The sequence below is a fragment of the Chiloscyllium plagiosum genome, unplaced genomic scaffold (assembly GCF_037043375.1).
Source record: "Chiloscyllium plagiosum isolate Xiang-an unplaced genomic scaffold, Cpla_swu_hap1 HiC_scaffold_22, whole genome shotgun sequence".
In the NCBI taxonomy this organism is placed as follows: Eukaryota; Metazoa; Chordata; class Chondrichthyes; order Orectolobiformes; family Hemiscylliidae; genus Chiloscyllium; species Chiloscyllium plagiosum.
The window spans coordinates 46673949-46699957 of record NW_028270160.1 but is presented as its reverse complement, the minus strand read 5'-3'; the positions used below and the strand labels follow the sequence as shown (position 1 = coordinate 46699957).

General features: G+C 42.0%; 1 protein-coding gene across 9 annotated transcripts in view; it reads right to left on the bottom strand.

Annotated features, from left to right (window-relative positions):
* The window catches only part of plce1 (phospholipase C, epsilon 1), a 388600-nt gene that overhangs the window by 45843 nt on the left and 316748 nt on the right, over positions 1-26009 (bottom strand). For 7 of the 9 annotated variants that reach the window (XM_087999009.1, XM_087999015.1, XM_087999014.1 and 4 more), the window contains 9 exons: positions 25837-25973; positions 23524-23756; positions 20764-20825; positions 20062-20227; positions 19685-19792; positions 19472-19588; positions 19229-19387; positions 16044-16173; positions 7922-7966 (listed from right to left, as the gene is read on the bottom strand). In XM_087999009.1, the coding sequence (XP_087855135.1) occupies positions 7922-7966; positions 16044-16173; positions 19229-19387; positions 19472-19588; positions 19685-19792; positions 20062-20227; positions 20764-20825; positions 23524-23756; positions 25837-25973 (1157 nt within the window). The remainder of the gene's footprint in view (positions 1-7921; positions 7967-16043; positions 16174-19228; positions 19388-19471; positions 19589-19684; positions 19793-20061; positions 20228-20763; positions 20826-23523; positions 23757-25836; positions 25974-26009) is intronic. The other 2 variants (XM_087999013.1, XM_043712462.2) reach the window with 1 other exon arrangement.

Here is a 26009-nt window from a genome sequence, read left to right as displayed (position 1 = left end):
CTTGATTGTAGTAAGTTTCCATTTCAATATGTAGGTTCCCACTAACTGTTCGTTTGCATTTTTGCTGCAGTGCCCAATCAAGAGGTCGAGTTGTGTTTGTTTGAAACATGGAGAATTGGCCAAGGAAATGGTAGTGTAATTGTAATGTCTACTGGACTAGTGAACCAGGTTAATACCCCATGGGAATGGGTCCAAATCGCAACATTGCAGCTGGTAAGGTTTAAATGCAATTCATAAATTTGAAGCCAATTTCTTATGGGTCTCTCGTGGTACAGTGGTAGCGTCCCTAGCTCTGAACTAGGAAGCCTGGGTTCAAATCCCATTTGCTTCTAAGGTGTGTTATAGCATCTCTAAACAGGCGGCTTAGAAAGTATCTACTTATGGACTTTAATGATCCATCCACCACTACTCCTTTCAGAGCTGCGCTTACATAATAAGCAGAAAGGAGGATTGGTAGAGTGATGGTAGTGTCTCTACTTCTAGGCCAGAAAGGCTCACCTGCTTCAGAGGTTTTATGTCCAAACAGGTCAATTGAAAGTATCTGGAAAGTAGGATTGGTGGCAGTGAACTAACCCAACCACCTGCTAACATCCTCAGCCCAGTATGACAAATCGCTCCTGATCCCAAAACATGGAACAATCTTTGTGAGCTTATTCTTTGCAATAATCCCCAATTTACACACATTTAAATGGGACAGCTGTTCTCAGTCAGTGAATGGATGAGCAGGTTTGTTGACAACAGCTGTGCCATGTACATTTTGTGAAAACAACATTATTTCAAGAGAGTTACTGTTATTAGACTTTGCAATATTGTAATTATACCCAACAGAATGTGAAAAACATATTTTAATTTAAAATTAAAAGGAAACAATCTCCCATTTGAAGTGTCAGGTGGAGGGGTGGATGAGGTTGGAAGCTGAACAGGCTATCGCTATACATTCCCATCTCATCCACAATTGATCCCATTTCTAGACAGCACATGGTACAGGGTAGAAGTGATAAGCCACTGCCATGTCTATCATTCAAACTATTTTGGCAAAAGGTACAATTGGCTCAAACCAGTACACAGGAAAATTCCTTTTTTAAAGCATAATTATGTTCAAACAATTTCATTCCCAGACAAAATCCATCACACATTTCCTATTTAGGTACAGAGTGAAGCAATGCATATAGGCTGTTCAAAACCACAGTAAAATTGTTAGGACATAGCAGCTGTCTCTATGCTCGACAGTACTTACTGTTAATCTCGCAATGTGCCAGAGTCAGCTTCCAAGTGTTAAGCAATATTAACCTTATCGCCCCATTTGTTTATATCATGCCTGCCACATAATGGCAATAAAATGGATTTTCTTTTTCAAAAAGAAATCATTCCATACAGAACAGAAAGAATTGCTAAGATTTTGCAGTGAGGCTTCTTTCACAATCTTCACTCCCTCTTCCCTTCAGGACGATGTGCTTTCAGTATCCCTCCTCCACTTGGCCTGTGTAAGGGTAGCGAGTGCTGACAGTTCCATTGAAAGCTCAGTAACTTGAAATGCTACTTTTGATTCTCTTGCTGCTGATGCTGCCTAAACTCCTGAGAGTGTTCAGTATTTTTCACTTTATGCTTCAGTTTTCCAGCGTTCTCATTATTTTGCTGTTGTGAATGCGTGTTCGGGTTATTTGACCACCAGGATATCACTGCCCAGTCCAACTGTAACTCACATACTGCCCACACACTGACACACGTCAGGAAAAATAAATATACATTGTGCAGTTCCCACTGAAAGCAGAGCGTAGCACATAGTCTTGCACTTACCAGCCATCTGTACCTCCTTTACTCTGTAAAACCAAGCTTTTGTGTGCTCCTTTCTCAACCTGCTTTCTATAATGATTTGTGCACAACTACTCCAGATCTGTCTGCAACTACATTCTCTTTAGAATTATATCTTTTATATTACCTCCCTTTGCTTTTCCTACCAAAATGCAATCCTTTACACACCTCTGTACTAAATTTCATCTGCCACACCTGGTTCACAAGCCTGTCTGTGATCTTTTCAAGTCTATCATTATCTTCCTCTTAGTTCATACAGCTCCGGGACACCATTCCTGAAGAAGGGCCTGTGCCCGAAACGTCGAATCTCCTGTTCCCTGGATGCTGCCTGACCTGCTGTGCTGTTCCAGCAATAAAGTTTCAACTTTTACATTTTGCGTCATCTACACCTTCTGAAATTCTGCCCCGTGCACCCAAATTTAGGTAATTACTTCAGATCAAGGAAAGCTCTGAGCCCAGTATAGATCCCCGAGGAATCCCACTGCACATATTCCTCTGGTTCACCACTACACATTGTTTCCTGTCACTCAACTAACTTGATATCTAAACTCCTTCTGTCCATTTAATTCACTTTTTCTGGTAAGTATATTATGTGACACTTTATTAAATGCCTTTTCATGGTCCAAGTATACCACACCAAATCTCGCTGTTACCTCAACAAAATATTCAGTCAAATGCTTTGGTCCCTACCAAATCCTGACTGTGTTATCCTGTTTAATCCACACTATCTAAATGATTACCAATGTGACCTTGAATATAATTTCTAAAAGTTCACCCAATATTGCGGTTAAAGTGACTGGCCTGAAAGCTGTAACCAATTTATTCCAAAGGTGATCATTTTTATACTTATATCACATTTCAAACTCCTGTTTCTGGTGGTGTTCAGCTTATTGGAGAAAGAAAGATGGCAGCTAGATGATCTTTCAAAAAAATATATGGAACAAATTGAATGGCTTGCCTTTTTATCATTGGTTGTAGCTGCCAACTGTCCATTTGTAATTTGCAGCATCCAGTAAGAGGTGAGAAATGATCACAATGAACTCACAAACCGAAGAGAGAGGCAAATAACTCTCTGTGTGGTTTGATGTCACAATATGACTTTGAGTTCAAGACAGACTGGTCAAGGAGAAGTGCAGGAAAATCGACGTTTCAGGCAAAAGCCCTTCATCAGGAATAGAGGCAGGAAGCCTCCAGGGTGGAGAGATAAATGGGAGGTGGGTGGGACTGGGGAGAAGGTAGCAAAGAGTACAATAGGTGAATGGGGGTGGGGATGGAGGTGATAGGTCGGAGGGGAGGGTGGAGTGGATAGGAGGGAAGGGAGATTGGCAGGTAGGACAGGTCATGAGGACACTGCTGAGCTGGAAGATTGGAACTGGAGTAAGGTGGGGGGAGGGGAAATGAGGAAACTGGTGAGTCCATATTGACGCCCTAGGGTTGAAGCGTTGCAAGGCAGAAGATGAGGCATTCTTCCTCCAGGTGTCGGGTGGTGAGGGAGCGGCAGTGGAGGAGGCCCAGGACCTGCATGTCCTCAGCAGAGTGGAAGGGGGAGTTGAAATGTTGGGCCACGGGGCGGTGGGGTTTATTGGTGCGGTTGTCCTGGAGATGTTCCCTGAAGCACTCTGCGAGGAGGCGTCCAGTCTCCCTACTGTAGAGGAGACCGCACCGGGAGCAACGGATATAATAAATGTCAAATGCTTTGGTCCCTTGTGTGGAAGTGCAGGTGAAACTTTGATGGATGTGGAAGCTCCTTTAGGGCCTTGGATGGAGGTGAGGGAGGAGGTGTGGCGCAGGTTTTGCAATTCCTGTGGTGGCAGGGGAGGGTACCAGGACGGGAGGGTGGGCTGTTGGAGGGCGTGGACCTGACCAGGTAGTCACATGATCTACGTGACATATTGTATCTGTTGCTCCCAATGCAGTCTCCTTTACACTGGGAGAGGCTGGACGCCTCCTCGCAGAGCACTTTAGGGAACATCTCCGGGACACCCGCACTAATCAACCCCACCATGCGTGGCCAAACATTTCAACTCCCCCTCCCACTTTGCCGAGGACATGGAGGTCCTGGGCCTCCTCCACCGCCGCACCCTCACTACCAGATGCCTGGAGGAAGAACGCCTCATTGCCTGAGAACACTTCAACCCTAGGGCATCAATGTGGACTTCACCAGTTTCGGCACTGTCCCCATGACCTGTCCTACCTGCCAATCTCCCCACCTAGCCGCTCCACCCTCCTCTCTGACCTATCACCTCCATCCCCACCTCCATCCACCTATTGTACTCAATGCTACTTTCTCTCCACCCTGGAGGCTTTCTGCCTCTATTCCTGATGAAGGGCTTTTGCCCGAAACGTCGACTTTCCTGCTCCTTGGATGCTGCCTGACCTGCTGTGCTGTTCCCGCACCACTCTAATCTAATCTCTGATTTCAAGCATCTGCAGTCTTCATTTTTGCCTGGTCAAGGAGAAGTCAATGTCAAGAAGTTCCTTTGGGTTTAGACTTCAAAATAACACTATTTATTATATCTTAATTTTAAACACTGCTGTACGTGATGATTATACAGGCTCTGACTAATAGTTACATTAGATGGAGATGAATATACCTTGTTCATGTTAGGTGCTTGCATGAGTCTTCCGAGTGCATTCTAAATTCACCTACACTGTGCTACTTATACTCAGTGATGGGCTGCTCCCTAGCATCATTGCAAAGTTGTTCCAGGGTTCTGAAGCATTTATATGAGAAGAACCATGCTAAACAGGAATGAATCCAGTGAACTCTGGACCCTTCAATTTTAATAAACCTGGGGTGAAGAGAGAGCCAAATGGGAAGTGGGCCAAGTACAGGTTGATAGGTTGCAGAAAAGTAATGTAATGTAGAGGCGGGCGGGCTCCAGATTAAGGACTACCAGATAGACCACTAAGAGCCTGAAACACTTAGAATCATAGATTCCCTACAGTGTGGATACAGGCCCTTCGGCCCAACCAGTCCACACTGACCCCTCCAAAAAGTAACTCATACAAACCATTCCCCCATCCTATATTTAACCCTGCTTAATGCAGCAAACCTACACATCCCTGAGCTTGTTGGAATTCCTGCTACTACTGACTTATTGAATGGACTTTCTGTATAGTGGGCACAGGAGCCTCATATTAATGGAAGAGGCTTGAAACCACTACAGGCAGATTTCAAAGTAAAGCAGTGGCTAAAATACCCAGACAAATATGGCACAGGCCAAATTCTCTGGCACTGCCAATCAGTGCACCCTCAATCTGCCTATGAAATAGGGATGTTGAATTTAGGCCCCTTCATGATTGCAATTTCACAATTAGTGGTTCACACTCCTGCTGACTGCTTGCCTGATTCCTAACTGGGTGAAAGGTGATCTTGTTGCCATTTCAGCGATAGGCTTATTGGAGTGAATCATGCACACAAGTCTGCCACATGCTTTGCACATGGAATTTTCCACCTGTACTGCAGACAGGATGCAATCTCTGAAGTGTGGAGGAGGAAGTTGCAACATCACCCCAAGTCAAATGATGCACTGGCTTACAACAAAAGGAATGATATACCACATAATGTACTCTGTCAATGTGGAGAGGTATTCTTCAAGTGTTCACAGTGTTAATTGTAGGGAAGTTAACACAGATTGATACAGTCTTGTTGCTTTGTCAGGATATTGTAAGGATTAGAATCTGTTTGCCCAGTTCCAGTAGGCAGCCAGCAATTCCAAGTGACTCTGTGTCCACGAATAAAGTAGGGCATCTGGAATGTGATGCTTGGGTGTGCTCTTTCTACTTTATCTTTTGCAAATACTGTGGGCAAGGTCAACTCATTCGTCTGAGGCAAAAAAAAGCATTTTGAAAACAGTTATAATGGAAAACTTCCTTCACTGGCACTGATGGTGACAGAATGATTAATGTTGTGAATATATTTCCAACAATGTGCCAACTGAAATATTTATGTGCAGCGGCAACATTATTCCATGTCTTATTCAGTAAAACCCATTTCAATATCGTTTCTTTCCAGAACATATGGTGAACAAAAGAGGTGAACATCTGCCCTAGACTTTAGGTGAAAAACAGAAGCAGAAAATAATAAGCTGAATGCAGAAAAAATGTAAAGAATTTATAACCTCACCAGAAAGCTATTAATGGTTATTAAGTAGAATAAATCAATTCAATAAGAAAGGAAGGGGAGCTATGTTTCACTTTGGTTCGATGAGCAATAATTGTGTGGCAATTACTAACTGTTGTGTGGGACATTACCACATTTTAATTACACAGCTTGTTAATAACAGCATTCCACATTCCCGCTGCCTCAGGGAAGCAATCAACATAATTAAAGACTCCTGCCACCCCAGTTCTACTGTCGTTCACCCTCTTCCATCCAGCAGAAGCCATAAACTTTTGAATACATGTCCAAATAGATTCAAGAACAGCTCCTTCCCCGCTATTATCAGACTTTTAAATGGACCTCTTCAATGTTAATTCTGACCTCTCTGTGGCTGCAACACTATATTCTGCACTTCGTTCTACTACCCTGATGTACTTTGTATGGTACAATCTGCCTATATAAGCACACAAAACAACGCTTTTCACTGTATCTTGGTACAGATGGCAGCAATAAATCATCAATCCAGAAGATATACTGGAATGGTTTCTCAGCTTGAATTTCACCTCACAATGCAAGCAACCTTACAAGATAACTGGCTAGTAACTACTATTCTTATTCTCTATAGCAATGTAATGTCAGTTTATCAGAAACTTCTAGTTGGTCAGTATTTCTGATATTTGCATGAGGCACTACTTAAAGTATCAGCAGGACTGTTTATCCCAGTGCCTCTCTCTTCTTCCAAGGTAAGATGTGATACTGGGATAGCAGTGACAGGCTCACTAATCACAACAGTCATACATACCAGAGACACTGAGCAGATCAGGCAGCATCTGCAGAGAGAATTAATGGCAACTAATTTTCTTGCCTCAGGCTGGGATTATTGAAACCACGGATGGATTACTTTATGCCATCTCTGCTTCCTGCACTCCCCCTTTCAGCATTCCGCCACATCCTAGATCAGCTACCCATGGAATGGAAGTGACAACCAAGATTTAAGGGTCCAGTTTGGAGGTTTTTACGTACTGAGGGAGGCAGAAAAACTGCAGGAGTTGCATCTCCTGCACTATCATGGAAAGGTGCTTGGTAAGGACTTGGGGTGACTGAGAAAGTGGGACAGGATGTTGTGCAGGCTGTGTTGCCTCGGAATGCTAAAAGTGGAGGGGAAGATGTGGTTGGTGCGGGCATCTTGCTGGAGGTTGGAGAAAGTGAAGAGAATGATCCGTCCAAGGCCCCAAAACGATCCTTCCTGTTGAAAACCAACATCTTGCAATTTACCGTGTTCACTGTTCACAATATGGCTGGGAAGACCGATCATAAACCGAGTGTAAACTATTTAGAGCCCCCGTCTCTACAGTCCGCAGGTGGATCCCTGAGCTTCCGGTGACTTGGCATTTTCCATTCTCCACCTTATGATCACTCTGCCCTCAGCCTTTTGCAGTGGCCAAGATAGATTGAGAATTTTGTTTCCTTTCACTTTGTAGGTTTTGGTTTTACTATTCTACCTGTCCTTGCATTTCCTGACAGAAACTGTTCATCATTCTATCATGCCTACCTCCTCGTGTGTCCCATTGCCACTCCCTTTTGGCTTCACATCGCCAAAACTATATCAACCAACCTCCCTTGTCTTGTAGACCTTTTTTTTTGGTCTTTCTCTAACTCTTCCCCTTTCAGAGTCTTGAATCTATCACATTTCTAACTTCTCCCCGTTCTGTGGAAGGGTTTTCCTTTCCATAGAAGCTACCTGGCCTAAGTATTTCCAACATTTCGTATTTTGTTTTTCTTTAAATTTCATATCCTCAGCATCTGCTGCAATTTTTCTTTTGAGTCAGATCTGCAAAGTCAAAGCCCAAATAATAACACCTTGAAAGTGTTAAGGTATCTCCAAAATGGAAAGGCTGCATCGAATTGACGGTTGATAATACAGACCCACCCTAGCCCTGCCATCCCCACATTGCAGCACCATCAACAGCCTCGGCATTACAGTGGTGAAACTGGGACTTTTACCTTCTTGGTCATTCACAGCAGAGGAGGATGCAAGAAGGGCATCAGCTACAGGAGAAGAACATAAGACAGAGAGGGAATAAAAGCAGAGAGTCAGAAATTAGTCAGCACAGTGAGTTTAAGAAATATTAAATGTTAGTAAAACTGGAGAGAAATGAATAACTACTCAAGGAAAACCACAACAACTTGTATTAATATTGTGCCTTTAACTTAGTAAAGGATGCCAAGAAATACACTGCCTAGGGTTCCAGCAGCTAAAAGCATGGCTGCCAAAGGTGGAGTGATTACAATCAGGAATGAACAAAGGGCCAGACCTGGAGGAACGCAGACATGTTGGAGGCTAGCGAGGCTGGAGGAGCTGCCAGAAATTGTAGGTGCAGAGGAATGGAGGGCTGTGGGTGTGGGAGAAGGCCATGAAGAGATTGGACAACAGGGATGGGGATTTTAAAATTGAGGTGTTCCATAACTGGGAGGAAGTGCAGCTCAGGGCAAACAGTCTAATGGGAGAATAGGATTCAGTGTGAGTAGACCAATTGCATTAGAGGTTTACAGGAGTTAATGTCTGAATAGGGCAAAGGGTAGAAAGCTGGCTTGGAATGATTTGGAATAGTAGAGCCAACGATGGATGAATGAGGGTTTTATCAGCATAGGAGCTGAGGTGGCTGTGAGGTCAGGCAATTTAACAAAAGCGGAAGTAGATGGCATTACCGACGGCACAGATATGTAGATAAATGATCAGCTTAAGATCCAGTGTGGCAGCAATGTGACAATCTAGTTCAGCTCTAGATCACTGTAAATAATTATAACAAATTCAGTGGTAATGGAGCTGGATTTGTGATACGGAGTATTAACAGAGTGTGTGAGGAACACACAACTGAGTAACCATACTAACAATAAAGACAGAGTGCTTTGAACATAGGTCGTTGCAATATTACCAGAATTACTCTTTTATGACTGACAGCTTCAATCATTAGGTGCATTTTTAACATACAACAGGGTATGAAGTGCTCACAGAGAAATTCCCTGATGGGGAAACTCACTTTCCACAGATGTTGCTCCCACAATTTCCATATGCAACTGCAGTTTTGACATGGCTTTTGGAGTTGGATTTTCATCTCCCTGAGAAGATGATAAATGCCTTCCCAATGCAGAATTTTTTATTTTGCAGGGGAAACGATTTCCTGGCCACGTGCCATTTTCATGTGGCCTTTTCACAGATCGGAAAAGAACATCTTAAGTGCAAAATGAATTATTTTTAATGTCAGGTTCCTATTGTGAGGGCCACAGGAGCAATACGTCCCCACCTGCACACTATTTTTGAAACTGTTGTGGGCTTTGGAAGTCCAAAGGAAGTACATCTTCTTGGAATGTTAATGCCCATGGCAGGGAAGCCTACTCAGGAATCTTCTGACAGGTAACGTTAAAATATTTTAACACCCTTCAATGTTATAACTGAATGCTGTATTGTAATGCAGATATCTGCTAATGCAGTGGTTCATCCTTTGGATATTTCCTGTAAGAGCCAATTGTTCATTACATTGATGCACATTGTGTAAATGTTGGCATGTATTATAGTACTTTATTCATTGGAGAAAGAACTGTACTACATTGAAAAATGCAGAAAAATATTAGAATACCATCCTGTCACTTCTGGTACTGTGATTTCAATGTACAGTCAGCCCTGTCTTTGAAAATGATTCTCTTGTTGTAAGTTAAGAGAAACATAAGCGCTTACCCTTTCTAGTGATAGATAGTGAATTTGCATTAAAAATGGAAATTTAATGCCATCTATTCTTTCAATTTCAGGGTCTTCTCGCTGCAATTTAATGTTTGGACACTTATGGCTAACATGAAGGCTTGACTGAGTTCTAGAAGTAGTTAGCTTAGCAAATGGTTTATTGAGGTAACTTCTCAACGAACAATTGATAACATAAGGAACTAGAAATAAGATGATCTACCTTTGATAAGAGTTCTGACAATACGATTGTTTGTTTACAAAACGTAATGGCACTTACGGGATTAACATCCCTTCCAAAATAGCACTGCTGGGGTCTTGTGGCACAGTGGTAGTTTTCCTATCTCTGGATTAGATAGCCAAGGTTCAAGTCTCAAGACCCACCTATTCCAGAGGTATGTCATAGCTCACCTGAACAGATTGATTATAAATATTCCCAAAGAGCACTGAGGATGTACCTGCACCAGGTGAATGGCAGCAGTTGAAGGTGGCAGTGACAGTTTCCACTTTATCAATGGCAATTGTGTATGGGCAAGAAATACTGGCCTTCTCAGCAATGGTAATATCTTACAACAACCTTATTTTCCCTGCAGAAGGAAGGTTTTATCTTTGCACCATCAAAGAAAGAGGTTTATGAGAGTCTTATTAGATTGTTTCAGGTTTGTTTTTACATCTGTAAGGAAAACAACTTCAATTGCTATTGCATGGCTCCTGCAGATTGTATATACTGGAGTAGAGGCTATGGAGGATATTTGGGAGATATGGGGCAGAATAGGAATCTGAGGGGGCAAAGACAGTGTCAACGGGGGCATGGAGAGGTGAATGGGTACATGGGGATCTGAGGGGGCTTGGAAGAGTCAAAGGAGGGATTTAGAATGATGCACAGAGGATCAAAGAATGGGAGCTTATGTTGAGGAATAGAGGAGCATGGAGGTTGGGTGAGGGTGGCAGAGTGAGATTTAGGGGGTGTTTAATTAATGCTGGGAGCTGGGTTTCCATCTCTGAGAACTGAGGGAGGCCTTCTATCCAGCCCAACATTGCAGCTCACTCCTTCATCTCTCCAACATGCCTTTCAAACTACTTTCAAATACAAGCTCTGAAGAGACAAAAATCTTGGGCAATTTTGTTATGAGCCAGAGGTGTACATTTTAAAAGCTGGGGGAAGAATGGGGCTGTGGTCATGTTGCTGACCCAGTTATCCAGAAGCCCAGTCACTGCTCTGCAGCTCGTGGAGTCTGTATTCAATTAAAAACACAAATTCAAAAGGTAGTCTCAGTGACCATGAAACTTTTATTGATTGGTCATAAACACCCAGCAGTAATATCGTTAAGGGAAAGAGTTCTGCCACCTTTACCTGGTCTGACCTACATGTAATTCCACAGCCACAGCAATGGGTCTATCCTCTGGAATGGTACAAATTCAAGGGCAATTCGAGTAACAGATGTTGGCCTTGCCAGTCACACCCATGTCCCATGGAAGAATCAACGAGGGGAAAGGGCCCATTCACATTTCACACCCCAACATCAAATCGGTCTCTCTGCCTTTGAAACTACTTGAATCTCATATTCCCAACCTCCTCATTCTTCAGATTTGTTTCATACAGGAGCAGCTATAATACTCTTGAGGTGGAATTGACACTTCAGGCTAGTTGTGTGTGTTACAGGCACAGTAATAGTTAAAGTGGTTTAGACTGTTGTTTTGGCATGACAAATATGAATACAATAGCTGACTCAGTGTTAGTCTGGAAGACCTGAACTGCATTAACTAAATTACACACTTGATAATTATCTTGGCTGGGCGTGTTAATCTCAGCATTAACATTTAATGGATATTGTTACCATATGGATGTTTTTAGGCTGCATTAAACTCTGCAACAATTAAATATAATTGTCAGGTTGCCCAGTCACATAGTGGCAGCAGTGGTGCTGGGCGAGTCATTAAGACTGCACTGATGAGTGGTCAACCTGATGCCCCTTACTGGAGACAGGTGAGTAACAGCAATGCCTGCCCACCTGCTGCCAATGAGCTGTCCTATTGGGAGCATTCCTCCCCAGTTTTCCATTACTTCCCTTTCTCTTACACGTGTTGAAGTGTTTCATTCAACAGATAACTGGTGCCCGACAGGGTAGTTAACAGCATAGTCCAGTCAGTGAGACCCCAGAACAATGCTTACACACGTGTGCCTATTCCAGAGTGGGTTATGGCTGCAGTTCACCACAGGGCAAGGACAAATAGTAGTGAATGATCAGGTTTATATACCCACTTCATGAAGGTGCTGAGCTAGAGGGGGAGGTGAGTCCAAATTGAATCTGAGTTTACATTTATTTTTAGGAATTACATTCGCCAAAAGCTTGTTTCCTGTAGATCCCTGCAATATAATAAGTTGAAATCCAAAGAGATTTATTTTGCTAACCAAAAGTCAATATATGGAGTTCGGCCACTGATCAGCCGTGATCTTACTGAATTGTGGAAGAGACATAAGGGGCTGAATGGTCTACTCCTGTTCCTAAGTTCCTAAAGCATGATTTCTGCACCATTTACTGAGATTACTTCTGTGCTAGTAGATCCATGTCTTGCAGAAAACTGGATTCAGCCTTTGCCCTACCCTATGGAATGGTCCATGCCAACAAATTATGTTCCCCACCTCTCCTTGTCGACACATGGGTCTAAACACCCACCTGAGCAGCAGAAACCCAGGTCCAATTTTCAATCCAAGGTCACGTGTGCAAAAGTGGGAGAAATCCTGACTATTTTCAGCCTGGCATGGGGGAAGAGGTATGGGTGCAACCTAGTATCAAGGTAGCTGATCTAGTAGATCTCAGGAGTCTGTCAATCTCTGAGATGGGCAGGGTGGAAAGCCAATCTCAGGGCTCTCGCTCCTTGGCCAAAAATTAAAATAAAAGACTAAAATAGCCTTCCTCTAGCCTTCACACCTCCCTCACTGCATTTCACACATACATGCCTTCTAATGCCCACTACCCATCTCCTACAGACCCTCATAGCCCAAGTGCAACCCGATACCATTCAGTAACTCCCCCCATGGTCCTTCATACCCACTATGCCATCTTAGTGCCTACTTCCATCTGTCATCTTTACCTAATTCACCTATAATGCCAATTCACCTTGAATAAGGTGAATAAGGTGAATTTATGGGCGGCACGGTGGTTAGCACTGCTGCCTCGCAGCGCCAGAGACCCGGGTTCAATTCCCGCCTCAGGCGACTGACTGTGTGGAGTTTGCACGTTCTCCCCGTGTCTGCGTGGGTTTCCTCCGGGTGCTCCGGTTTCCTCCCACAGTCCAAAGATGTGCAGGTCAGGTGAATTGGCCATGCTAAATTGCCCGTAGTGTTAGGTAAGGGGTAAATGTAGGGGTATGGGTGGGTTTCGCTTCAGCGGGTCGGTGTGGACTTGTTGGGCCGAAGGGCCTGTTTCCACACTGTAAAGTAATCTAATCTAAGTAATCATGCATATTGAATTTAGAAAAAGATTGATTACTTTAGATCACGCTCTATTGAGGAAAAATCCGCATATATAAACACTTTTGACAGTTCTTGACAGGTTGGACAGTTGCAAGAGGTTAACGCAACCCTTTTTCATAGCTAACAATCCTAAAGGCCATCTGAGGCCTGCCTCGAAGGAGACCTGATTGATCCACTCCACCCCGAAAGGGTCTGTGACCTCCACCCTCAAAATGTTCTGAGACCAAGTCCACAGGGGTAGGTCAATGCTCCCAAAGAATACTCTGGTTATGCACTGAGATCTGACCTGCTCCTACCTTGACCTGGTCTGCACACTCGGGTTTCCTAACACAAAGATTAGATTTGAGCAGAGGTAGCTGATCATTAATACCGTGACTGCCTCTATGAACTGTTTGTATGCAAGTTACAGACTACCCTCGTTCTCACCCCGGCGGGAATGAGAAATATCAAACTAGGAAATGAAACCTCAGATTCTGGAGGCATTCTGCCATTTTCACTGTGGTGAAGCAAATCTCCTTTGTGGCAAAAACCTGAGCTTTAACGCTATGATTTTGATCAAACGCAATTAAGAAACTTAAATTAGCAGCACACATCAGGTCAACATCTAGAAACTGTTGACAGAATCTGATCAATTCAATACCTTTTGAAGATGCAAGCTCCTCAAAAAATGGACATCAAAAGATAAATGTTAATGATTCTTTGTGCCATTCAGACAATTGAAAGTACGAGTGTATATGGGGCTGGAAATGGGCACACTACATGTTGTATTTATTGTCAGTGCTCTTCCAATCTTACAAATTCCAAGAACTCGACACATCTCCAGCTCCAGCCCTTTCTTCAACCCCCTCACTATTGGTGTAGGTTAGGTAACTCCCTACCAGAAGAACCAAAGGAGATAAAGAAGTCAATGAATTAAAAACAAAAGTGTTTGTAGGATGGATGTCTAGTCAATTCTTCAAGTGAGACATAAATATGCAATAGACTGACAGGAGAAATGAATAAGATAATAAGAAGTAGGACCAGGACTAGCTGAAGCTCCACCATTCAGACAGGTCATGGTCAATCTGATGGCAGTGTTAACCTTACTTTCCTGCCGCTCCCTGGCAAAGAGAAAATGTGAGAACAGAATGGCAGTTAACATTAAACAGAACCCAATTATTGGCAATTAGTATGTAAATATTAAGTGCTTATAAGAATGAGGACATAGTTATTGGAAACAAAGAAGGTGATACATGTTTGGGAGTGCGCAACATATCCAGAATAATTAATGGTTATCTTGCAGCTGGGTTTGCTGAGGAAGAGAATGCAGCCAAAATACTTACAGAGGATAAGTCCTCTAGGCCAGATGGCTTGTAGAATAGATTCCTTACAGTGTGGAATCAGGCCATTCAGCCCATCAAATCCATACTGACCCTCCAAAGCACATCCTAACTAGACCCATCCCCATCCCTGTAACCCTGCATCCCAGGTTGCTAAAGGAGACGTGGGTTGGATTCAGGGAATGGTTTGCCATATAAGCTCCAAGAAACAGTACCCAGGTGCCAGGAGGAATTTAAGGACAGAACTAGTAACTGCACAACAGTCAGTTCAGTGTCAGTGTTGGAGGAGGCTTTAGAAAAAGATAATCCAAGTAAAAGTCTTTAGGTGCATGGAGAGGTTTCAGTTCATGAAGGAGAGGCAGCATAGGTTGTAAAAGACAAACCATGCTTCATGAATCAAACTGACAGCTAAACTGGGAAATACTCAGTACTTTATAAAATCTTTAACTTTTGGGGCTGTTGTTATCTTTGCAGCAGAGGGGAGATTCATAGAGACACAGATAATTATCAGATAGTTGTAACAGATTTCGGCAAATTAGACAGAAAAAAAGCTTTTCCCATTAGTTGATGGTGCACACACTGGGAACACAGATTTAAGGTGTCCAACCAGAGATACTACGTGATGTAAGGAAAAATGTAGCAAATGGGAATGGCCTGTAGTATGAGAAGGTGGCGAAAGCAAATGTAACCAGTGACTTCAAAAGAAAATTGGATGAGCACTAGAGGGAAATATAAATGTGGAGCAAGACAGAAATAGAACAGGGAATGGACTAACTGGGTTGCTTTTGAGAGCTGCATCAATTTGATGGGTTAGATGATCTTTTCTGTGCTATTGTAATTCAACACCAGTGGCCAGGCCCTTCATTCTGCAATTCTTTCTCTAAGCCTCTCTGACTCTCCATCCCTATTTAAAACTACCAAACAAAGCTGGTTCCCTTACAGTCATGTGTCTTTATAATGCCTGTGGTGTCAATTTCTGTCTGAATTCACCTCAGTGAAGCAACAATGCCAATTTCCTCCATTAACAACCCAGATTGAAACTAGTTGTTGGTGTCAATTAGGGTGAAAAAGTAAAGAGCACTCCCTTATTTAAATGCTCATTCCCTCTTTGACTGACTCAACTGCCAATCTCTCCCAGAAAGCAGAGTGTACGAGATTCTGACTAACCAACTTTCACGAGGGGATGATTCATCCATGGTCCTAACTGGCCTCTGACAGGACAGCTGGGATTGGGAATTTCCATGTGGACACAAGTGAGCATTGGTTTCCCAGAACGGAACATCACCTTGTGATTGTACAGTTTGCTGTGCGTGGTGAGACACAACTCCACCTTATTCAGCTGACACTCATATTCACTCTGTACTGGGATCTTTACAAAGTAAAACAGTGCTCCCGCTTTGCTTTATCTAGTCAGTATTTTTAACGATCAACTGCTGGGACATCAGTCTAAAAACATACCGATACAATGCACATTCTTGCAAAGAACGTGAATCTGAAAACAGAACATGAGACTGAGAGAGTGCTTCTGTTTTAAACAAAGGTGTGGTTTCAAATCAAGAATAAAAAAAAGATCAGATACAATATGTTTTCTACCGTCAGAGAGAGACTCATAGTCATAGTCGTAGTCATCGTCTTCATCATCTTCCTCATCATTGTTTGGGCTACCTAGACCAGTCGGGTTGCCGTTGCTGGCCTGTGCCTGTAGGTTGGCCAGCTGGTGAGCCTGTGAGATATAACACATCTGTCAGTACAGCAACCTCAGCACAGCGACTGACAAACCAATAAGCCATGTAGAAAATGCCAGGCAATAAAAACATGGAACCTTCTCGCCCAGTCACGGCCTCGAGCAGCGATCACTTGAAAAATTCAGAACTGAGACTACCAGACCTTCACTGGGTGAGGATATTAAGCATTAGGCGTAGGTTTGTAAAAGACAGACCATGCTTCACGAATCAAGCGGAGTTTTCTGACAAGTAAACTGGGAATGCTTTATAAAATCTTCAAAGTCTGGGGCAGCATGGTGGCTCAGTGGTTAGCACTGCTGCCTCACAGCATCAGGGTCCCAGGTTCGATTCCAGCCTTGGGCGACCGACTGTGTGGAGTTTGCACGTCCTCCCTGTGTCTGTGTGGGTTTCCTCCGGGTGCTCCAGTTTCCTCCCACAGTCCAAAGATGTGCAGGCCAGGTGAATTGGCCATGCTAAATTGCCCGTAGTGTTAGGTGCATTAGTCAGAGGGAAATGGATCTGGATGGATTACTCTTCGGAGGGTCGGTGTGGACTGGTTGGGCCGATTCTACACTGTAGAATCTAATCTGTCGTGACTCTGGGAATAGTAAGACCTGATTTCCAGCACGTTGCCCCAGTGAGGTGTAACAGCATCCAGATTTGATCAACACACACTTGAGGGGATATCCCAGAATGGACTCAGGGATAATGGAATTTAACAATAAGATTAGGTTGGAGAAGCTGGGGTTGTCATTTTTGCAGCAAAGGCGGTTGAGGGGAGATTCATAGAGATGCATGTAATTGTAACAGACTTTTGCAAATTAAACAGAAGAAAAAGGCTGTTCCCATTAGCTGGGACACAGATTTAAGGTGTTCAAGCAGAAATACAAGGGGATATAAGGAAGAGTACGATGAATGGGAATGGCCTGCAACTTGTAGCATGGGAGGGCAGTGATCGTCTGAGCAAAGAAATTTCTCCTCATCTCTGTCCTGAGCAACTGACCTCTTGTGCTGTCGCTGTGCTGCCTCTGTGTTCAAGATTCCTGATCCAGGGAAAATAATCTCACTATGTCTGCACCGAAACACCTTCAGAACTTAGCATGTTTTAACGAGATTATCTCTGATGTTTCTAACCTTTAGAGAATATAGGCTGAATTTACTCATACTCTCATCACAGGACAACTCTCTCATACAGTGATCAGTGCAATGACCCTTTACTGCCTCTAATCCAAATACATTCTTGCTCAGTTATGGAGACCAAAATTGTGTTTTAGACATGGTCTCACCAAAGCTATATACAAATTATAACAGGCTTTCTATTTCTTGTTCTCCAATTCCTTTACGATAAAAGCCAAATTGACATAGGCCTTCCTAATAATTTGTATACTAATGTCCTACTTTCCTTGTACAACCTCCCTGAATACCAACACTTAGAAGCACCACACTTTTAATAAAAATCTGCTTTTTATTTTTAAATCCAAAATGAACCACCTCACACTTCTCCACATTATATTCCAGCTGCCACCTCGTTGTCCACCCAGTTGTCCTGGTTGTAACTTACCCATTTCTCTGAGAAGAATCTTTGTGTCTGCCTCTCAGTTTATATTCCCAATCAGTTTTATATTATCAGTAAATTTTGATATATTACTCTTGGTCTCTTGATCGAAGTCATGAATATAGACTGTAAATAGCTGAGGCCCTAGCTTAAGCACTTACTGCGCTTCACAGCTACAGCTTGCCAACCTGAAAATGACATGTTTAATTGTTTCCTGATTATTAATCCATATTCTAACATATTGTGCGAAACCTTCTGTCTTTAGTTTACATACTAACCTTTCATGTGGCACCTTATCACATGCCTTTTGGAAATTCAAGTACATGGCAAATACAGGTACCCCTTTATCCTCAAAAACTGAACCATTTTGTCAAACACAAGATCATGTTTATTCTGACTGAACATACAATATTTTTTAAAGTGCGTTGGTGATATGAACATTCATATGAACATCCGAATTAGGAGCAGGCACTTGGCCCTTGAGTCTGCTTCACCATTTAATTACATCAAAGCTGATCTGAGTACTCCACATTCCCACTCATCCCCGATAACCTTCCAGCTTCTTACTTATCAAGAATCTACTTGCCTCAGTCTTAAAAATATTCAAAAGCTTAGTTTTTCCACTGTCTTTTCAGGAAGAGAATTCCAAAGACAACTTTATTACATTGTTGTGTAAAATGGGTAATCATTTATTTTTTAAAAACTTGGATTCCCCCACAAGAGGAAACACCCTTCACACATCTACCTTGCAAGACTCCTTTTAATCTTATTTATTCCAATTAAGTTATCTCTAACTCTTTGAAATCCTACAAATAAAAACCTACACTGTCCAATCTTTCCTCATAAGACAACCCGCCCATTTCAGGTAATAGTCAGGTAAACCTTTTCTGAATTGCTTCCAAAGCATTAAATAAGGAAACCAATACTGTGCACAGTACTCCAGATATGGTCTCATCAATGTCCCATGTAACTGAAGCAGTTAATCTTCTATCCTTTGTAATACTTTACCCCTCTACACAACGACTTCCTTAACAATAATTATTAGTTCAGGGGATCAGCTATATGACCTGGGATTTTCAATAGGGGAATAATGAGACAGATTTTCCCATTTCTATGCCAGACTGCACTGAATTGCCTGGATACAGAGTATGGATGAAAATCAATGCAAGAAGCTTTGTAAGCTTGATCTTTTGTCCATTTCAGCGAATGGATCAAAAATGATAACCTCAATAATGTGCAATCACTCCAATCTGATTTTCCTGGGTTTGTTGTACCCTAGGGATTCAATGTGTGATTTTTAACTACTGCTCAAGGCAACTCTCTATCCAGTGAGCTCCTTGTATGGTCATCCTATTGGTATTTTCATGGCTTCATCTGGATTTTCAGAATGTTAGCTGACATTGAGAAGTATAAAAGGCACCAATGTAATTATATTTCCAGACCAGCAAGTCTTATGAATTATGATTACAATCCAGCAGAAAAGTCTGAACAAAGCTTACCTTTTGTTTAAGTATATCTACTGGAGTCTGATGGGCCTTCAGTTTCTTGTTCTTGAGAAGGATTTTGCCTCGGAGTTGCCACACGGATGGAAGCATTGGATTATCCGCAAAGTCACTCTCAAACAGAAATTTTGTTACCAGTTTGTCTCCAAAGACATTCTAAAAAGTAGACAGATCTTTTGTTAGAGCTCGCCCAGCAGTCATCAACCCCCAGTACTGGGAACAAACAGTTGTAATACTTGCCTTAACAATTTCGGCCATCTTACGCTGCTGAGGCAATGAACAGTGATTCTCTATCGATAAAATTACTGGCATCTCAGAGTTTACAAATGCACTGCGATTGATTGATTCAATGACATCCTACGAGGGGAAAATACAAATGGCCATTAAACCGGCACTTATTGATATCCCTTTATTTATATCACACAAGACCAAGGAAATTAAACTGAACTGCACCTTAAATGGGATCTTTGTAGTGAGTGTGTGACCGTGATAGATGATTGGCATACCATCATCTCCATCCCAACAGTCCAGCTCCACACTCCGGCATCCCTGCAACAGCACCTGAAAAGAGCAAATAGGCACCAAATCACTGGAGAAGGAATGGAACTACAACAAAGTACATACAACTGAGAGAGAAAGAGTAGGTTAAAGAGAGAGAAGGAAAGGGAGGAAGAGATAGAGGGAGAAGGTACAAGGAACAAACAGAACCAGAGATGGATTACCAGGCAGACAAACAGAAACAGAGAAAGAGAAGGGGACAGAGCAAAAACCAGCTGGGAATAGCTGTAGATATGCAAGAGAAGGAAAGACTGGGGTTAAGGATCTGATACCTGGCTATAAAGTTCCACTGAGGACTCTCCTTTAAGTTGATGCCCTGTGAGGTAAGTGTTGTGAGAGGATTCAATGTAATAATATGAAAGTGGGTACTGTAAATCCTCGACATTAACTTGGGATTCATCGTTCTTTGAAGCAGCGTTTTCTTTGTCCATTAGAAACCTGAAAATAGTATTTGTAAAAGATGTATAAAATGCAGTGTAGATAACTGTCGCTCTGTAATTATTAGAAACACAATCAACTTGTTTTCAGCTGTTACAAACATTAGAAATATAAGAGTCACTATTTCCCTTGCTTCTCTTGCTCTATTACATTCCATCAAGCTCCATTCTACTTCATGTGTCATTCTCTGTCCTAAATAAAGAGCCATGAACATTGGACCAGTTTAAAATATGAATTATTAGTTGACATCATCCCAAGCCAAAACACCGTCTGCCCCTGCGTGGGACAGCCGTGACCCCCAAGAATCTGAAAAGGAAAGCGCTTGATGAGTGTGTGTGGTCATTTTGATTTCAGTTCAACATTTTGTCCATGTACAGACAGAAGTGGAGCCTTCAAGATGAAATAAAGCGAGCAGAGTGAGAAGGTGATTGGTAAATATGAACGAAGCACTTGTTAGTGCACCAAAAGGACTGGGTCATCTATGTATGGGTGTGATGGCCTTTTCTGAAACAGCAATTTAAAGAGACATGCATTACCTTGCAAAGCCCTCAAATGACATCAATCCTTGTTGGCGCATGTTAATTGATGGCTCAAATTTCTGAAAGAGAATGAACATTTTTTTTTCCAAATGAAAAATTAAGCACTATTTACTTGATACAAGTCTGTGGAATTCACCCTGTGTGGAGGGGTTCATATAAATGTTCTTGTCAGTTACGATAAGTTCCCTCCAATGATATTAAATGAACTCGAATTCTGATTTAGAATTTAGCAGATAACAATGTGACAAACAGTCCCCAGTCTCAACATATTCCCAACAGGACAAATACAAATAAGAGAAATTCATGAAACAAGATGTTTGAATTTCAAAGGGCTGATTGTCATAGCTAAACATCACACGACACCAGGTTATAGCACTGCTCCTTCAGCTTGTATTTTCAAATAAACCTGTTGGACTGTAACCTGGTATTGTGCGATTTTTAACTTTGTCCACCACAGTCCAACACTGGCATCTTCACATCGTGATTGTCATAGTTTAGGGGTTTCCAAAAATGCCACAGGTTATTGTTTAAACAACTCAAGTTTAACACAATATTCTCCTTCTTGTGGGATTTGGTAAGCAGGGTGCAAGTATCTTCTCAAACTCCTGAGCCCCTATCATTGCTCCTTCAAGTAGTTATGGGCAATTTTCACCCAATTCTTAAAGAGCAAAATCTGCAAAACAAAAAAACTGTGTAGTACGTGTTTATCAATCAAATTCAATCGGATTGGCATAATGATTGGCTGGATAGAAAATGGATGACATTCACTGCTGGACTTCTGTCATCGCCTTGACAACGTGGTGAGGGTAATTCTGAAGAGTTACATTAGATTCCAAGCATTGGATATTGCCAATAGGAGAAACTAAAAGATGATTTCCATTTGGCAGCCCTGCAAGCACCTGATCTTTTAATGGGGGACAAGGAGTAAGAGAGATATATCACCCAACAGGAGATGAACACAAAGTGACATTAGATTTTACAGGAGATTAACAATCATTAGTGGAGTAATCAGTACATTTACATTCACGGGAGTCTGGATACACACCTTACACCTGTCAGTATTATCAGTGTAACCAATAAAGTGGCAAATATCCAGTTCAGATGAGCACCTCTGTTTGACTCATCTTGCCAAAGGTATCTTTCAGAAAATAACAAAGTAGGATAAGGGCATTCAGCTTTTCAAAACTTACTCTACCACTCAGTGAGATCATTGCTAATCTTCTACACCATCTCCAACTCTCTACTTTTCCAGAGATCCCATAATTTCCCTGGTATTCCAAAATCTATCAACCTTTTATTTTAATTCATTCATGGGATATAGGCATCACTGGCTGGACCTGCATTTATTTATCATCTGTTATTAAGAACAAACAACAGTACAGCACAGGAACAGGCCCTTCGGCCCACCAAGACTGAGCTGACACATGAAACCTTTCTTAAAAGGTTTTGCCCCTATACGGCTCATATCCTTCCGTTCCCCGCCTAGTCATGTATCCACCAAGATACCTCTTAAATGTTGCTATTGTATCTGCCTCCACCAGCTCCGCTGGCAGTGTATTCCAGTCACTTTCCACCCTCTATGTAAAAAATATTTTCCTCTCACATTTCCTTTAAACTTTACCCCATTTTACCTCAAACCCAAGTCCCTTAGTAACTGACATTTCTAGCCTGGGTAATAGACTCCAAGTACCCATTCTATCCATGCCTCTCATAATTTTGAGAAGTTCTATCAAGTCATCCTTATCCTTTGATATTCAAGTGAATACAAACCATCTGATCTCTCCTCATAACTAATAACCCTCCAAACCAGATAACATACTGGTAAAGCATTTCTGTACCCTGTCCAAAGTCTTCACATCTTTCTGCTAGTACGGTGACCAGAACAGGATGCAATCTTCTAAATGAAAGTTCTATACAGCTTTCTGTCACCCTTAAGAAGGTAATGTGTGTCACACTGTGGCAGTCTATGGGTAAAGTATAGGAAAGGCGTTCCAGGATTTTGACCCCATGATTGTGAAGGAGCACTGACATCACTCCATATCAGGATAGTGTGTGACTTGGAGAGGAACTTACAGGTTGAATATACTTAACAATTGAACAACCACAGCTGTCTGGGTTAAGAATTCCAAATCTTCATAACCTTATGAGCAAAGACATTTCTCAACATAAAAACAACCCTCCCATCAACCTATTAAGATCCTGAAGAATTTAATATAACTTAATGAGATCATCTTTCATTTATCTAAATTTCAGGGAAAGTAGGCCCAGTCCACTCACCACCTCCTCATACAACAATGCCCTTCTACCCCGTTTCAGGGATCAATTTTATAAAACTTCATTGCTTTTCCAGAAGGTATATCCTTCTCTTTTTGAAGAAACTTACTCACACAGTGAATAGTTCGGATCTGGAAATGTAGAGTCTTGAAGTATGGTTCAATTGAGACATTCTATTAGGCATTGAAAGATTATTTAAATAGAAACAAAGCACAGGGCTGTGGGGTAAGGGAGGGAGGATAGCACTAGCTCTTGATACACTTCCAGAAAGCCAATGCAGATTGAAGAGTCAAATAGCCTTCTTCTGCACAGCAGTGATTCCTCCCAAAGGTTAGAAGACCAAAGCAGTGCAAAGCACTTCAGGCACAGTCTCACCTAGCTCTAGAAATCTGCAGTGAAATTTGTTTTCTCTTATAATGCCAATTGGTTTGTAACAAAGGCAAATACACCATTTGGTTTCCTAGAACAATAAATCTCTCTAACCTGGATAATGCTGAGGATTTCATCATATGTGTGGTTCTCCCCTTGACAGTTCACCAAGAAGTCATTTAGTTGTAGGATCCCCATTCCGCTCTCTCCCAGGGATGCAATTTCCACTCGATTAGTGACTATGCTGGTTGCAGCAATGTAATCAGAAATCTGTCTCTGATTGTCTGATATTTGCTGTCGGCTTTTTATAAACAGACCAAGATCAGATACGTTTCTTGTCAAAAGGTCTAGACAAGCAAGAGAAAAAAATAATCTTTTCATTACTCTTTCAATGTGGCTCACTAAAAATACAGAATAAATTACTTTTTAGTTAAGAATCCAAACACTAAATAGAATCAATGTTTGTTAATTTCTCCAACCTTTCTTCCTCAAGGTAAAAATAAATTCACCCCAATTAACCTGATAAATATTATTTTTCTAATTACTGTTCCAAATGACTGAGAAGGATATAGGTCTCAGTAGAAATGAGTTTAAAATAAGTGCTACAGAATAATTATTGGCAGGGATGTTATTACACAACCATTTATCTATTCGTACTACATTGTTCTTTCGACCCTAAGGACTGATATTTTTAAAATGAATTGATGCAATTTCTCTTAAACACCAGAGGAACTAACTCAGTGTTAGTGGGTTAAGCACTTGCATACTTTAACCACTAAGTTGCTGTACCATTTAGAATTGTAGGGGTGGCTCACTGGTTAGCACTGCTGCCTCACAGCGCCAGGGACCCAGTTTCGATTCCAGCCTGTCTGTGTGGAGTTTGCATATTCTCTCTGTGTCTGCATGGGTTTCCTCCCACATTCTGAAGATGCACAGGTTAGGTGAATTTGCCATGCTAAATTGCCCATAGTGTTCAGGGATGTGCAGGTTAGGTGCATTAGTCAGGGAAAATGTCGAAAATAAAGTAATAGGGTAGGAGGAATAAGTCTACATGGGATACATTTCGGAGGGTTGGTGTGGATTTGTTGGATCTAATAGCTTGTTTCCACACCAACCTATGGGATTTTATAATTCTGTGAGTCGGCTGGACGAAAGTAAACACTCGGTTGGACAAAGTAAATGGGCAGGCTAGCAGGTGGGTCAGTGGATGAGTGTGCTGCAGGTAGTCAGATCAGGTCTTGGGGTTTTGTGGAGCCTCAGGGGTTAGTGTGGACTGGGGGAGAGATACTCAGGTTGGGTGAGGGGCAAATTGATCAGGACTCAGATGTCAGGGATAATAAAGAATGTAAGCAGAAGATCGATAAGTTGACAAGGGATTCAGTCTGACAGATTCCCCGTTACCGAGGAATTAGATGTTAATCTGTCCAATATTTCCAGAGTAACAAGTGGCTGTCTCTCTGTCACTTCCATGGATTGGAACAGAGACACACATATACAAAGTCAACTCTCTATTTATGTGCAATTGATTGAAAAGAAATGGGGCTTGTTAAATAGGGTTATAGAGTAATACAGCCTGGAAACAGGCTGTTCGGCCTAAACTGGTCCATGCTGACTATGCTGCCCAATTCCAATTGCTCGCATTTGGTCCATATCCTTCTAAACCCTTCCCATGAATTACTTTTCTGAAAAGGATTGCCACTGAACTATCCCATCAGAACCCATGCTGGAAGAATAATAGCTTTTTTAAAAACAGGTAAGTATTTGGAAAGGAGGAAGATAAAAGGCCCTGGGGAAAGAACAGGAGAACAGAACTCCTTCACACTAGGCCAGAGGTGCTAACATCAACTGTCGTCTGCCTGGTGAGATCAGCCAGCTATAGCTCAGGCTTTAGGTCCTCATGACTCACCAGTACACTGCAGACTGCACTTAGCCTCCAAGGGCTGAACACCAAAAGGGAGCCTGGCCTATTAGTTAGAAAAGAAGGGCTATTGCCCGAAACGTCGATTCTCCTGTTCCTTGGATGCTGCCTGACCTGCTGCGCTTTTCCAGCAACACATTTTCAGTTAGAAAGGAATAGGCAGACTATTTTCCCAGAGGCAGTGTCTGCTGAACAATGAAACTTGTTTTTATGGTTCCCAATGACAATAGGGCCTAATACAAAATAAATCTCCTTGGAGATGAAGTGTTTAGCAAACCTTATACAAGGATAAGAGCTGGAAGACCTTCAACATTTTTTGTAACAACAATGTTAGATGCACATGATACACTGATGTGGAATTTAACTCATTATTCACTGCCTTTATAAACAAACAAAGATTCTGGACACTTCATCCATGAAGCTTGTGGCCCTTGAACATTTCAAATTCCAACATGCTGTGTAATCGCATTAATTAATTTATCAAAATAACATTGCTAGTGATCACTGACCTAGGTCAGGCTGCAGCCCAATGATCTTGTCATCTATCGTTAGGTTTGTGTATACTGGAGTGGATTCCAAGCCAGAACGGTTACATGATACAGAGTAAATGTCAAAGAGATCCTTCAAGTCCTTCCGACTTCGCACACTAATTCCACAAACAGAAACAGTGAGTGCCCCTGAC